Source organism: Scatophagus argus, chromosome 13 (genome assembly GCF_020382885.2).
Source record: "Scatophagus argus isolate fScaArg1 chromosome 13, fScaArg1.pri, whole genome shotgun sequence".
In the NCBI taxonomy this organism is placed as follows: Eukaryota; Metazoa; Chordata; class Actinopteri; family Scatophagidae; genus Scatophagus; species Scatophagus argus.
In genome coordinates this window covers 16,780,348-16,791,892 of record NC_058505.1, presented here as the reverse complement: position 1 = coordinate 16,791,892, position 11,545 = coordinate 16,780,348, and the positions used below count along the sequence as shown (strand labels likewise).

Here is an 11,545-nt window from a genome sequence, read left to right as displayed (position 1 = left end):
AGTTCAGAAATGAGTTTTGTTGCTATGGTATGGTATGCTGGTATCCTGTGTGGTATAGTGTGAATGTTTGAAGGGTTTTTTTTTCTACGTGGAAATTATGTTTAAGGTTTCCCTGTTGTAAAACTCTATAATTTGGTGGGAGTGTACATAACCCAATGAAAGATTTATTATTTTAAGTTTATTACATGATTAATATTTCTGAAATATGTGTTTTTATATTAACTTTTATCAGTGCCGTTGCTAGCCATTTGGGTGCCCTAAGCACAAATGCTTTGTGGTGCCATACCGTTACCAGTACCTAGCCTTTTGTGATGTTTTTTTCAAGAGCCTGCTTTTTGGTGCCCCTCTGGCACTTGGTGCCCTACGCGCTGTGCGTAATATGCGTGTGCGTGATATGCGTGTGCGGAGCAGCGGAGCTGACTTTTAGGTGAACGATAGTCTGTTCACATTTCCCGACTATGGCATTGTCAGTGAGGCTACAGTTCTCAACTCAGTGGAGTTGCGAACGCTTAATGTTTAATGTTGGGGGCAGCCGTGGCCTAGAGGTTGGTTCGATTCCCCCATCAGACGGACAAGAAAAATTTGAGTGTGGTGGAGTGATAATGTCCCCACCCCCTATTAGCCGGCTGATGTGCCCTTGAGCAAGGTACTTAACCCCCAATATGCTCCCCGGGCACTTGATGCAGCCCACTGCTCCTGTGTGTTTCACTGCATGTAGCGTGTATGTGTTTCAATCAGTGATGGGTTAAATGCAGAGAAGTAATTTCCCAGTTTGGGATTAATAAAGTAACTTAAAATTAAAAAATTAACAGTTTTAATGAGTTTAATGGAGCTGTAATGAGGCACAAGCTCTTACTGTGGTTGTAGTTTTTGCGTTTATTCAATGTGTACTATGTTAAAGGAAGAAAACAAACTGCAAACTTCACCAGCCGTCAAGATCATTGCCATCAGATATTATGGGGATCCGTACAGTCTGACCAATCAAAACTGGAAACCACAACCCCTCGACCAATAAGGTGTGAGGTGTGCTTCGAGTGACATTTAATTGGTCAAATTGTGTTCGCTGGCCCCCGGGAGATCTTTCGACCATAATGAGGGAAATCGTACATCTACAGGCAGGCCAGTGTGGAAACCAAATTGGTGCTAAAGTGAGAATAATTTTTTGCTTGAAAGTGAGGTCTCAGCTCACTGAAAAGACAGTGAATGTTACTTTTGGATTGGGCTTGAAGTCAGTCGTCCCTTCCTAGCTACCGTCGCCCTGAAAATGCATCAATATTTATATTCCAACAGGATAATATTATAATATGCTATTCTGAATAATGACCACTTTACAAAATTTAAATGCATGACTGTGACAGAGACTTTGTATTGTGTTGTCACTATTTTTACTTGAGTATAAGATCTGAGTACTTCTTCCATCTCTGTCAAGTCCTGAAATTCTGAGACAGACATTACACATTTCATAGGCAAGTAAAACCATTATTTTAATTTCCAAAATTGTTGTTGTTTTTGCCTATAATCTGTTTCAGTCTGGATAATTCTGTTGTGTTTGGAGTCATACTGAAATAATAACGTTAGCTGAGGTTTTTGGCCTTGTAAAGTCTGCCTCTCCTACCAGACTTTCCTCCTTGGTTCTCCTCATCATCACTCAGCAAGAGGAAGGCGACGGCATCACTGCACTCATTAATCGTTGGTAATACAGGAACAGAGGGTTCGGACCTCAGCATCTGGCGGCTTTCTCACTTTCTTCTTGTCCTCGCCTTTCTGCTTCTTATTTGACTCTGATTCGTCCCAGCTGACTCCCTGTCTGCGAGGGTCCAGGCCCAAGGACGAGCTGCCTTTCCTCTTATACCTGGAACACACAGAGAGGTTCAAAATTATCTTGCAAATGATAACCCAGTATATTTTGAGCTAAGTGAATATCTACTTCCAGTGCATGGAAGACCTTTGCTTGATACAGCCATGCCCAAGCTCAGTGATGCATTTGTAATGTCATTTGTAATAAACTGTAGAACCAGATGTTTTCCTGGACACAGAGGGGGTACTCAAGGTGAGAGGTAGGCTCGGCCACTCATCTTTCCCTATCACATTCAAACACCCCACAGTCATACCACAAGGACAACACATAATGAAACTCATCATTGCACATGATCAGGAAAGAGTGATACACCAGGGTAAAGACTTTACCATCAATAAGAATAGGTCTAATGGCTATTGGATCTGTGGATTGAGCAGAGCAGTTGCAACTTACATCCATCACTGTGTCACTTGTCGAAAACTGAGAAGGCCTGCCGAAGGCCGAAGAATGAGTGACCTTCCAGTGGAACGAACAGAAGCCGCGCCGCAGTACGTGAACAGCGGCGTGGCTTCTGACTGTTTTGGTCCTTTTTTGACAAGGCAAGGCAGAAAACGAGAAAAGGTAAGGGTTACTCTTCACGTGTTTTTGCTCTACAGCAATTCACATTGAAATGTTGGAGGACTTGTCTACAGACACATTCATCAATGGACTGAGATGCTTTATTGCTTGAAGAGGTGCTGTGGGACAAATAAAATGTGATCAAGGCACTAATTTTATGGGTGCAAAAAATGAACTGAATGCTGCACTAAAAGAATTAGACATGGACAGACTGAATACATTTCTCACAGAGAAACAATGTGAGTTTGTAATGAATGCACCTCATGCTAGCCATGGAGCACCCCCCTGTATGGCTATGGGAACAGCAAATTAAAACTGTAAGAAGTGTCTTGAATGTCACTCTGCTACTATCCCCTGGCAGGCTCAATGATGTGTCATTGCGCACATTCCTTTACGAGACCATGGCTATAGTAAACAGCAGTTTCAGGTTTCATTTACATTAACGTTTGAATCGGTGTCCGTGTGCGTGCGTGTGTGTGTGTATGTGTGTTTGGTAATTAGGCGCAGCCAGGATGTCTGAAAAACAGAAAGTGGACATATGAGACTTCTTTAGAAGTCAAAGTGTAAGTTACTCAAAGCAATGCATTACACCCATCCTGCAACACCTTCACTGGCTCCAATAAAGCTGCATATCCACTTCAAGATCCTCCTCATCATTTCGTTTTATTGAGTAGAGTTTTATTAAAAAAAATTCTTGCGTATCCCCCCCACCTTTGAAATCAAAATTTCGTCCCTGAGTGCTATTAACATTTATTATACAGTCTGTGTTTAATATCTTTCTTTTAATGTCTCAGTTAATTGACATACAAAATAATTTTGTGAAGTGTTTGTTGAAGTCCTTTCCGTGAGGTGTTTATGTTGCCTACCATGGCCTGTGTACAGTACAGTAGAGCTGCAGTATAGACACACAGCATACTGTGAGTGTAGGAGGGAGGATAAAGCTTGAATGTGAGCACCTACCAGAAGAATACAGGCTCTGTTCAAATGAAATCGAGGATATTGTGCTTGTGTGTGTGTGTGTGATTGTACATACATGTTTTGAATAAGACACAGATGGTGGCGTACTAGTGGAAAACAAATTATTGGCTTCAGGTCAAAGGGAGGCCATGGGAGAGTAACCACCATGTTGGTCTCCATGCGCCACTCCATCATTGCCCTGAATCATCCATTACCCATGCTTCATTGCAGCTCGGTGTTTGCACAGGACGGTGCTTCCTGCTCACTGTGTCTGAGACACCTGAATGACCTCCCAGTGTCCAGTTTGAGCGGTCATTGCTTTCTCACGGAGCCCAACAAGAAAGGACAGACAGTACTCCAAGCACAGCTGCTGAATTTGATACAGTTTTAGGTTTAAAGCAGCATACAGGGAAGGAATTCAGTTTTGTCTTTCCTTCTTTTCTCAAATGAGATTACAAGGTCGCTGAGATGGGCTGAGGAGAAATGCATGAGGTCCTATCATTTCAAGATGAAAACAGATGAGTGTCTGAGTTGTACAAGGCCATAGCCTGTTCGTGGCTCAACTGTATGACAGAAATATGAACAGACTCTCATTATTCTTATTTTTCCTTTTTTCAGCAAGTTTGGTGGCATGGTTTTAGCCTGTCTTGCATCACAGTGGAAGGGCCTCGTTGTTAAACTGTCATCATAAACAGTGGCCCCATTACGTAACGCGCACCTTTAAACATCCCAGTCACATACTGCGCAACACACAAGCACACACACTCATATGACATACAACACCACATACAACACACAAATGAAATGACGGTTTGTGTTGTAGGTAGGAAAAGAGGAGTTTACCGAAGCTGTTGAATGTGCATATTAGAAACAGAGGAATCCTCTAAAGCCGTACTTATAAAAACACTGTGCCTGGAGGGTGATTTTAACAGAGATATTACTGCAATTACAATGAGTAGGAATATCATTATCTTTACACTGTGTGTTTAAATGACGTAATGTCACAAAAGACAGAGACACAGACATCAGTTGGGGACGGTTTACAAGAAGTTTTTAATCTTGAAAAGATGAACTGTACACTCTCTGCCTGTTTAAGATGTACTGTACTCAGACTGCTAAGTACTCACTGCTAGCCATAGCGGTCTGCCACTTTAATCCAGACTAAACTATCTAAACTGAACTATCTCAGCTATGGGATGGATTGCCATTAAATTTGGCACAGACTTTGACATCCTGTTTGGTTTTGGTGAAATTTCACTTCTCAAAATTTTGCCATGCTTACATTCTAAGCAAAGATGACTGCGCATCCATGATGGTTCTCACTGCTTACCATCAACTTCTGCCATATAAGCTATGAAGCTAGCACATGAATTTCCTTTAAAACTGCTACGTCCCAGTGAAAGAATAAGCGTACCGTTAGAGCAAAAATACGATCCTGAAAAAAAAAACAGGAAGACCAGAAATGAGTGTTAATGTAACACATAAACAGATCGTAGAATACATGTTAATATAACATGTGGTGAAATGTTCTTATTTTTTGTGAGACTTTTAAGGCGCAAGACTCCAAAGACCTGCAAAAGACAGCAAATTTTCAATAGGTTGCATCCCTGCTGTGTTATATCAGTTGTGTCTGATCTGCTTTTTTATGTCTGTCTGTATTTTCACAGAGGACACCCTGGTGCCATGTCTGCATCGATAATAAGAACCTCTGGTTTAACACCTGTACTGGGCTGTCAAAAACCAAACAACACCCACTGTGCTGCTGTGAGGCTGAGGTTTCGTGTGTGTAGGCATGTGATCCACCATGATTATACCCTCACAGCAGACAACAGGCCCTTTTAATGCTTTTCTCAGAAACGCCTCACACAGACCCCTTGTGGGTTCATTTACTGAACACTATAGAACTATAAACACTAATTATTCTATGCCACCAGTGGCTCACTGCAAATCAAACAAAACAGATTTGAGCTTCTGTAGCTTACATCATAACACGTGCCTGGTCTCAAGACTGTCTCACTCCCTGTCTCACTCTGTCTAATAAACTGAGCACACATTCAGAGAAACATGGCTTAGCTTCAAACTCTTTCCTTCTAGTCTGTCACCTACGCACTGAGATGGGAGGTTGAGGGCTCAACACTTTTGCACGTTATGCAACACTTCACACCTGTAAATGCACGTCTGGCGGGCCAATGATTGTTCTGTGAGGTTGTTGCTCAAATTTGCTATTCATCAGCCACTGGGAAATAATGTTGTCATTGCCCTAATGACCGTGTGTGAGAGAACTAGCACATGATCTAAACTCCTACCAAGCCACTTTCCTGCTCAATGAAATCCCTTATGCCTTATGCAATTTCCTCTAAATTAAATCAGATTGTAGTGGCTGCTCTGTAAACAACTCTAACAGTGAGCGTTTTATTTTCCACATGTCTGTCACACTGTTTCTCTCATCTGCTTTGCTTTTATTCTGTGATGCCAATGTCCCCAACAGTCCCTGTCCCCCCCCGTTTCCTGTTGCATAATATTCATACACATGCAGAGGTAAAGTGTCCCTTCAGAATACAACAGCGGAAATTCCACATTGCCAAGATTTCTGGAATTGTACTTTTAAATGTTCTTGAATAACTACCAAAAGAACTTTGATATTTAATATTTATCACATCTTTCTCCATCTCCATCCGGTGATGAGAGGTCATGTGACATTGTTTCCTCTAACCGCTCTCATAGCATTGTTCTCGATTGTGGGAGGCAGCTGTTATAAAGAGCTCTAAAAACTTACCATACTCTACCTGCCAAACACCCAGCAGCAGACAGACACAACTAGAGGCTAGCTGGTGAACAGGGTGGAGCATTTAGCAACTAAAGAGCCAGATGTCTCCCTAAGGGGTTGGTAGGGACCAAAAACAGAAAGAGGGGGAATATTGGACTTAAATTCACCACGTGAGTAGAAACAAGACTGTAAAGGACTGATAATGTCTCTGATAATGGTCTAACTCCTGGATGTTTATATAAGCAACAGTTAAAAAATCCCATATATCACCTTAAACCTGACTTTGGAAGTTTAAACACTTCTGAATGGTGGCTGAGCCATAACAAACTCATCCTTCTGCAGCCAAACATTGTTTCACTTGACATCTAGACTAATTCGGTTTGATAACTTGATATTTAAAGGTTTTGGCCAAAAAGATAAGCAACAATCCTACATGCAAGAAATTGTACCATGTATGATTGCATCTACAGAAAAGTATGAGGGACAAAATCTCTGAGAATCATCATTACTAGAACATGTAGATATGCATGTTGAACATTTGAGCAGACTGACATCAGGCCCCGTCTCTCAGCAGAGCTACTTAAACATATAGAGAGAATGCATGAGGAAGAGGTTGCGTGATCCCCTGTGCTCTTTTTACAGGTTGTCTGAGTCATAATGTTACATAAGAAAAAAAACACACCTCAGTGGTAAAAACACCGTGGAACACTGGTGACTTTCCATGGGCTGTAAAAGGTCCATCCAGGTTAACTAGGCAGCGGACTGAGCTTGTGGAACCAAACACAGATGTGCTTTTCAGGGTGAGCTGGTTCTTGGTATTTATGTAAAATGTCACTGACAACAGCCACAATATGTTTTGATTCAGAAAAAAGACAAATGAAAGTAACAGTGGAGAAAAAGGGAGAGAAAGTGCTACCAGCGCACAACTGTGACTAATGATCTTTACACCCTCAAAGACCACAAAAATGTTTTCTTGCACACTTACAGTGTGTGCATATTGGGGATATTTGTGATGTATTTGATATATTTGGTGATATATAATTCCCCCCTTTGTTCAACACAGAACCAGACCACATCCCAGACGTATCACATGGAGGCAGTTGGAACACAGATGGGCCACATGCCTCACGTAGAAAGAGAGAAGAGAGCCGGAAGGGATGATTTTGATAATAAAAAGTTTTATAGACCGTAATGTGTCCAGCAAATAAAAATCCGTTGCTTTTATGTTTAGCTTTCTAAGCCACGTTTTAAGCCAGTCCAGCAGCTGGACTCCAGGGGTTGACATTATTGGTCTATCTGGCAGTCAGTCTGTCAATCAGTCCACTGCTTTGTTCCAGCAACTACTGGACGAGTTGCCATGAAATCTTGTCCAGACGTTCATAGTTCCCTGACGATGAACCCCCTAACACCACCATGAGGTTGACATTTGTGTGTTTAAGTAAAATTCCAGATGGACTGCCATAAAAACTGGCATAGACATTCATGTTCTCCGTAGAATGAATTGTAATATATATTTAGTTTGTCCAATACTGTGATTTATGACCAAATCAAATGCAAAACTAATCCCAGTAGCTTCAGCTACACTTTGCAATGACAATTAGTAAATATTAACATACTAAAATGGTCAGACGGTAAACACTACACCTGTTTAACATTAGCACATTAGCACTGCCATTATGTGCGTGTTGTCATGCTAGTGACTGCATTTACCTCAAAGCAAGCCACTCGCATGGCTTTAGACTTTTGGCTGTGACTGAAATTAAATATTGCTCACTCATTTCCTTTTCATTATAAAGATACTCAGTAATTTCGTCTTCAGTCAGGAATTTTAGATACACTGAATTCATCTTTTGTGACTGGAGAGTGACAAGGGTAAATACAATTCACTGTACAGTGGGATCGATATAAGAAAGGAATGTACGTGCCACGAGATGACAAAACATTTTCCATTGCTTTGTGGAATTTTTGAAGGCAGTATATAGTGGACTGATTTACGCAAAGGCATTTTGGGCAATCATATAAAATGGGAGATAGCAAACATAGTGCTTTATACAGTAAATATCACCATGTAGAGGTGTTAGTGTGTGGGCTTTATGTGGTTTTGTTAGGAAGAAAGGAAGAGCAACCGCACCACCAATATAAGCAGGCTGCCAGCCTGTCCTGCTGTTCCATGCATCCTGTCCAGCTGTAGAGAGACAATAAGACAGCAGCGTGCTCTCAGGTCCTCTAAAGGACCAGGTTGCTTTGCTGTCAAATCTGGTTGGCAAATGTTGGCTTCTCAAACCCAAATTTAACCCCGTACCCAGGTCATAAACTGCGTTTACTGTTAATCACATGGTGGTTTAACAGTAAAACTATCAGTGACGGAGGAAGTAAACAGCACTGCAGCTGACAGCCAGTAGACACATAAAGAGATGCTGTCCAGTCAAAACAACCTGTATAGACATACCAACTGCTGAGATTCTCCACAGGAAAAAATAAACATCAAATTTGGAATTTTTCCACTGATAGTGATAGCTCACTAAAAACAAGACACACGTGGACCTTTACATACACTGCACACCCCTCTAGCTTTTTCCCTCCCTGACACACTCCTCATCCCCTCCCACTCTCTGACAGTAAACTGTATAAATATCCAACACAGCATTGCTGGGATACAGACACTGACCTGCACTGACCAGGAATACCTTGGTGGCACCGGCTAAGGAAAAAGAAAGAAAACATATAAACCAAGCAGAAACACTCTACTGAATCAAAAAGGATAAACACTTGCACCTCTGCAGATTTTCCCAAACCATAACCGGCTCAGGCTCCAGAATGTGGTTCCAGGTGTTTTTCTTTTGCCTGTCCTGCTTACCTCTGTCAAGCCGAAGCCAGGCCCAAGACAGATCCTTGTTCCACCGCTCCAATGACCACACTGGGCGCTGCCACTACACCTTCACTGTGGCTAGTCCAGAGGAGTCCAGCTGCTCTGAAAACAACATCAAACCAGAGATGGATGGAGTCTCGTCCCGACTCACTCTGCTGGAGGCTTTGGTCAGCCGTCTGATAACTGGGGTAGATGGAGGTGTTGGGACTGGTGATGATCAAGAGGGTCTCCAGGAAGCTTACTCCCTGGTTACAGGGGAGAGAAACCAGCTGCAGCAGGACAAGGAGCATCTGAACAGGCAGGTCCAGGAGCTGCAGAGGAGGCTGGACGAGCTGAGTCAGGAGGCTGAGAGCCTTAGACAAAAACCTTGCCAGCAGACACACACCTCAGGGGGAACTCAGCATGAAAACAGACCTGTCAGTGGTATGTATATCAGGAAATTACAGGAAAACAAATCAAACCTTTAAATTTCAACACATGAGTCCCTAAAAGAACGCATTTACTCTCAACAACTAAAAATGTGTTGGGGTATTCACCAAAGATATTTTTTGCTGCTCTTCTGTATTTACGCTTTTTTTTCTGTTATTTGATAAATGTCTGTGGTTGACTTAGGCAGTGAAAAGTCTCCTTGGACAACATCTCAGGTTGCAGTTAGCGGTCCCAGGTTGAGTAAGGGGATTGGAATTTACAACGCAGACTCTTCTTTTATGGCTTTGTCACTCACACATGTCTGTATATGTGCATGTGGTCATTTTCAGGAGAGCAACGGCAGGGTCATGGGGGAACCTGCTGTTCTCCTATGCAAATAAACAAGACAATTTGACTTTTATGTTGTCTCTGTGCTGGGACTGACTGTGGTTTAAGAGCAGCTTGCTACTAATATATGCATAAATTGTCTTTTTTGCCATATTCTATTCAAAATTCCCTCACAGTCTGCACTTGTATATAGTAGTTTTGCTTTCTTACATGCATTTCTCTTTCACTCTCTCTCAGACCCTGCATATGACTTTGGGAATAGTGCATACCAGGAGATGAAGGCTGAGGTTACAGAAGTTCCAGCATCCCACCTCATTCCAGAAAGAAATCACAATTTCACAGGTAAAGCTTGGGTTTTACTGATGTAGCTGCTCCAGTCAGTCTATTGGTGGGTTATTGACACAAATGACAAAAGCACTGTAAATATATAACATGAAGGTTGAGTGTGTTTTTCCTTCAGCCTGTGGAGAGCTGGTGTCAGTGGGAGACCCCGTGATGCACAGGAAGGCTGACAGCATCACAGGGAAGTATGGAGTGTGGCTGCAGGATCCCGAGCCCCAGGGCCCTCATTACACTAACAAGACTGTGTGGCGCATCGACACAGTGGGTAAAGATGTCCGCCAGCTCTTTGCTTATGAAGACATGGATCAATTCTCCAGAGGCTTCCCTACAAAGGTCCTGGTCCTGCCAGAGCCTGTGGAGAGCACAGGGGCAACCGTGTACCGCGGCTCCCTCTACTATCAGCGCAGACGCAGCCGGACCCTCATCCGATATGACCTGGCCTCTGAGGGCCTGGCATCACGCCGGGACCTGCCTCACGCTGGCTTCCATGGCCAGCATCCTTACTCATGGGGTGGCTACACTGACATCGACTTGGCAGCAGACGAACAGGGTCTGTGGGCTATCTACAGCACAAGCAAGGCAAGGGGGGCGATCGTGATTTCCCAGCTGGACCCAGAGAGCATGGAGGTGAAGAAGAGCTGGGAAACAAACATCAGGAAGAACACAGTGGCCAATGCTTTCATGATATGTGGACGTCTGTACACGGTGGCCAGCTACACTGCAGCTAACACCACCATCAACTATATGTTTGACACAGCCACTGGGGTGGGGCGGGCTGTTGCTGTGCCCTTCAAGAACAAGTACCGTTACAACAGCATGGTGGACTACAACTACGCCCAGAGAAAGCTGTATGCTTGGGACAACTTCCACATGGTCACCTACGACATTAGACTGGGCAAGGCCAGCCACAGCAGCAGGAGCTGAAGAGGACAGAGAGAAACTGATGTTTACAGGACTGTGCTGTTAGACGAGCAAGTGAATGAGATGAAGCATATAACCATTTGCGTTGTACTGAGGTCGTCTATGTGTTTTTGCATGACTAAAATCTATTTTTGCTATTGCTGTTGTAAATAAAATCAGCAGAAATATATTCGTAAAGCAGATTAATGTAGCTGTGATAGGACCGTTGATGATCTCAGAGATTATTACAAACAGTAACCATGGTTTAGAATTGTTTAATATTTTTGTTATCTGTTGCTAAGTGTTCACACTATTTATGTTCTCAATAAAACATTTGTCATTTAAAATGAAACTTTCTTGCTTGGGCTTCTTGTTATTGTCCTTGATAATGAGAACACAGATTGTGTATGGATAGCATATCAAGCCACACATATGGAGTGACACACATATACACACACACACACACACAATGAATATCTAATTCTGGTGTACACTTCAATTTGTTTAAGTGATGAATAAATTAAGTATATCATAAAAT

The 11,545-nt window shown here is 42.6% G+C and overlaps 1 protein-coding gene across 1 annotated transcript; it reads left to right on the top strand.

Annotated features, from left to right (window-relative positions):
- Positions 1–8,826: 8,826 nt before the first annotated feature.
- On the top strand, positions 8,827–11,407 carry LOC124068942 (myocilin-like). Its single transcript, XM_046407538.1, has 3 exons — positions 8,827–9,432; positions 10,003–10,107; positions 10,226–11,407. The coding sequence occupies exons 1-3, from the start codon at positions 8,958–8,960 to the stop codon at positions 11,029–11,031; spliced, it is 1,386 nt and encodes a 461-aa protein (XP_046263494.1). The 5' UTR covers positions 8,827–8,957; the 3' UTR covers positions 11,032–11,407.
- Positions 11,408–11,545: the final 138 nt, after the last annotated feature.